Genomic DNA, 1,815 nt, shown 5'->3' with positions numbered 1-1,815 from the left:
AATTCCCCCCCCCCACCCCCCCTCAAAAGACTTGGCGGTAACTCCGGTGGTGACCGCAACTCGACAAAGAGAGTGCACCTGTTAAACAAACGTTAATCATTTATTAAACAGTAAAGATGACAGCCTTATTAATAATTAATCAATTGGCTACCCTATCCCGTTTTGATTTATTTTATTGTTGCTCGTATTTATATATTTATATATATTCACCGCTTCTGTCAAAATCTCAGCTCATCATCGTCTTTTTAGCCTAACAAATCTCCCAGCGAAAATTAGGGCTCAAATGTCTCCTCACAGTAATCGGCCGCCAAATCTCCCGAGAACATAAGCGCGCTGTCTCGATCCCATCCGATCCCGCCGCCATGGAAACGCGAAACCTCAACAAATCGCTCTGGCTTCGGCGGCGGCGCGCGGCGGCGGCGGCGGCGTTCGCCGACGTCGCGCTGCGAGTGCGTGATGAACTAGCGTGACGATCCTCACGACCGCGAGTCAATCCTCCCGCGTCTGGCAAGAAGTGGCATCAGATCGACTCCATCACACGCAAGCACATAACCATCGCCCTCTGCTACTCTACAACTCCGGATCGGCTCCGGCGAAGATTCCCGCGCTTGGAATCGCTGAAGCTTAAGGGGAAACCTAGAGCTTCGATGTTCAACAACATCATTCCCGATGACTGGGGAGGCTATGCGGAGCCTTGGGTTAACGAGATTTCCGATACGTTTTCGTGCTTGAAATCAATACACTTTCGGAGGATGATTGTGACGGATGCGGATCTCGGGATTTTGGTCGGGGGAAGAGGGCGCATGCTTCAGTCATTCAAGCTGGACAAGTGCACGGGATTCTCGACTGATGGACTCATTCTCGTTGCTCGATATTGCAGGTATTATTGTGATGATTCTTTATCCGGATTAGCTACAGTTTTCTCTGCTTGTGAAGTCCATGGTTTTTTAGATTGTAGTTTCGCTCAACAACTTCGAATTTAGCTGGTTAATTTCGACTGATGGACTCTAGTTTTTTTTTTTTCTCTCTCTCTCTTTCTATATATATCAGATAGATGAAATTGTTTGATAGATAATCATGGAAATGGATCGGTTCTTGTTTATGCTGTACTATTGTCGTAACTATGAAGTTGCTGGTTCTTGGATTCTATTTCTTTCAAGAATTCCAGATTTAGCTGGCTATTCATGATATGCTTGTATGTCATGAATCTTTAGATAAGTCTGTTTAATTTTCGGTTATGAAGCCTATAGTTCTTAGTTGGATGTTTTAAAGAATCCCATATTTGCTGATTTGATCATGATGCTTGTATTTCTTTCTACTACTATAGTTGTTTGAGCTCAGGGCAAATGAAATTGGTGTGATGGGTGTTCTTAGTGATAGCTCGGTTTTTCTGTCGAAGGAATTACAAATCTAACTATAACCCTGGTAGCTTTTGAAATCTATTTGCTCCAAGAATTTAAGATTTCTCTGATAGTTTCATGATGCTTGTATCTTTACTGTTATGCTAGTTGTTTGCTCTTGGGGTGAAATACAAATGTTTGATATTCACGGAAATAAATTGAGTTTGTGAAAGAGGATTATCATGTATTGATTGTTGTAATTGTTTGATCTTTGGATAAATGAAAATTTTCATACATATTCATGAAAATAAAATTAAGTTCGTAAAAGAGGGTTATCACATATTGATTATTATAATTATAGACGAAGTAGTGGCCTCTTCAGTGTTAATACAGGAGTTTTTCTTCTACGTAAAAGCCATATGTTTGGTTTTCATTGCTTTTAGGCTTTTACATGTTTGGTTTGACTTTGGAGGAT

The 1,815-nt window shown here is 41.3% G+C and overlaps 1 protein-coding gene across 2 annotated transcripts in view; it reads left to right on the top strand.

Moving 5' to 3' along the window:
- LOC109829768 (coronatine-insensitive protein homolog 1a-like) overlaps positions 224 to 1,815 on the top strand; it is a 5,331-nt gene continuing 3,739 nt past the window's right edge. The window contains exon 1 of one of the 2 annotated variants that reach the window (XM_020396803.1): positions 224 to 880. In XM_020396803.1, the coding sequence (XP_020252392.1) occupies positions 648 to 880 (233 nt within the window). In that variant the 5' untranslated portion in view covers positions 224 to 647. The remainder of the gene's footprint in view (positions 881 to 1,815) is intronic. The other variant, XM_020396802.1, reaches the window with a different exon arrangement.

The sequence above is a fragment of the Asparagus officinalis genome, chromosome 2 (assembly GCF_001876935.1).
Source record: "Asparagus officinalis chromosome 2, Aspof.V1, whole genome shotgun sequence".
Lineage (NCBI taxonomy): Eukaryota > Viridiplantae > Streptophyta > Magnoliopsida > Asparagales > Asparagaceae > Asparagus > Asparagus officinalis.
This window is presented reverse-complemented; position numbering and strand designations above follow the sequence as displayed.